This window comes from Dipodomys ordii, unplaced genomic scaffold (genome assembly GCF_000151885.1).
Source record: "Dipodomys ordii isolate 6190 unplaced genomic scaffold, Dord_2.0 Scaffold2928, whole genome shotgun sequence".
NCBI classification, from domain to species: Eukaryota; Metazoa; Chordata; class Mammalia; order Rodentia; family Heteromyidae; genus Dipodomys; species Dipodomys ordii.
The window spans coordinates 1-1,194 of NW_012270144.1; the positions used below are offsets into that span (position 1 = coordinate 1).

Sequence of the window (1,194 nt, forward strand, 5' to 3'; positions counted from 1 at the left end):
GCCCTCCGCCCCGCCGCCGCCACCACCGGCGGGCTTCTCCTCCGCCCGCCCCGACGACGATGATGACGACGACGGCGGCTTCTCCAGCATCTTCGTCCCGGGCTTGAAGCAGACGCCCCCGGCCTTGGTGCGCACGAAATACTCGGTGGTGTCCTCGGGCAGCACGAAGTCCGCGCGGTGTAGCTCCTCGGCGGCCGCCGCGGCCCTGCTCGGGGGCAGCGGCTGCAGCAGGGGCGAGTGCGAGTACAGCGGGGTGCGCAGCAGGTCGGGGCCCTCCGGCTCCGGGCTGGCCTGCGGGGTGACCGGGGCATTGTTCCAGAAGAAGCTGGACACGAGGTTGGGGCTGAGGGAGGCCAGCTCGCGGGGGAAGGTGACGTAGGACAGAGTCTTAAAGAAATGCAGGAAGGAGATGAGGCACAGGCCGGCCATACAGAACATGAGGAAGAGCTTGTACCGTCTCATCTTCATCCTGCAACCGAGGAAGAGCGCACACACACGTCAGTCAGCCGGGCCCAGGCCCGAGATCTGAGCCCCACCGGCCACCCGGCCCCAGGCCCCGCCCCCGAGGCCGCCCCGGCTCCGCCCACCCAGCGAGGACACGCCCACCAGCCTCGCTAGCTAGACTCCCCAGGCTGAGCCCTGAGGATGGAGGTTCAAAGCCAACCCCCTCCCCCTCCTCACCCTGCAGGAAAGTCTGGGAGACTCGTGTGTTTTCTGGATGCACATGCTGGAGCCAGAAACTTCTAGTTCTGCAGCCAGAACTTGAAGCTGTGCAGGACCAGAACCTCCAGAAAACTGGAGGAGGAGCAGTGGTAGAGAGCTAGCTTTGAGGGGTGGTGGGGGAGGAAAGCTCAGGGACAGTGCCCAGGCCCTGAGTTCCAGCCCCTGGACTGACACTAGCAAAACAGACAAACAAAACTTCAAGGGCATGCATTCCATTCTAACCCATTTTAAAAATGAAATTAAGATTTCATTTCCTCCTGGTAGGAGGGGAGCCATAATGAGGGGCTCCATGTTTGCAGTAAACATTTTATTTCGGCACACTAAGTCCAAGGTTTTTCCCCAATCAGTGATAAGTTTAAAAGATAAAAGATTTAGCTGGACACTGGTGGCTCACGCCTGTAATCCTAGCTACTCAGGAGGCTGAGATCTGAGGATCGTGGTTCAAAGCCAGCCCGGGCAGGAGAGACCGTG

General features: G+C 60.6%; 1 protein-coding gene across 1 annotated transcript; it reads right to left on the bottom strand.

Moving 5' to 3' along the window:
- Nucleotides 1-23: 23 nt before the first annotated feature.
- On the bottom strand, nucleotides 24-879 carry LOC106002081 (beta-1,4-mannosyl-glycoprotein 4-beta-N-acetylglucosaminyltransferase-like; the record flags this gene model as incomplete). The annotated part of the gene is made up of 3 exons (XM_013037005.1): nucleotides 860-879; nucleotides 607-610; nucleotides 24-469 (listed from the first exon to the last, which is right to left on the bottom strand). A coding segment is annotated over exon 3 (445 nt), but the record flags the coding sequence as incomplete, so codon positions are not given.
- Nucleotides 880-1,194: the final 315 nt, after the last annotated feature.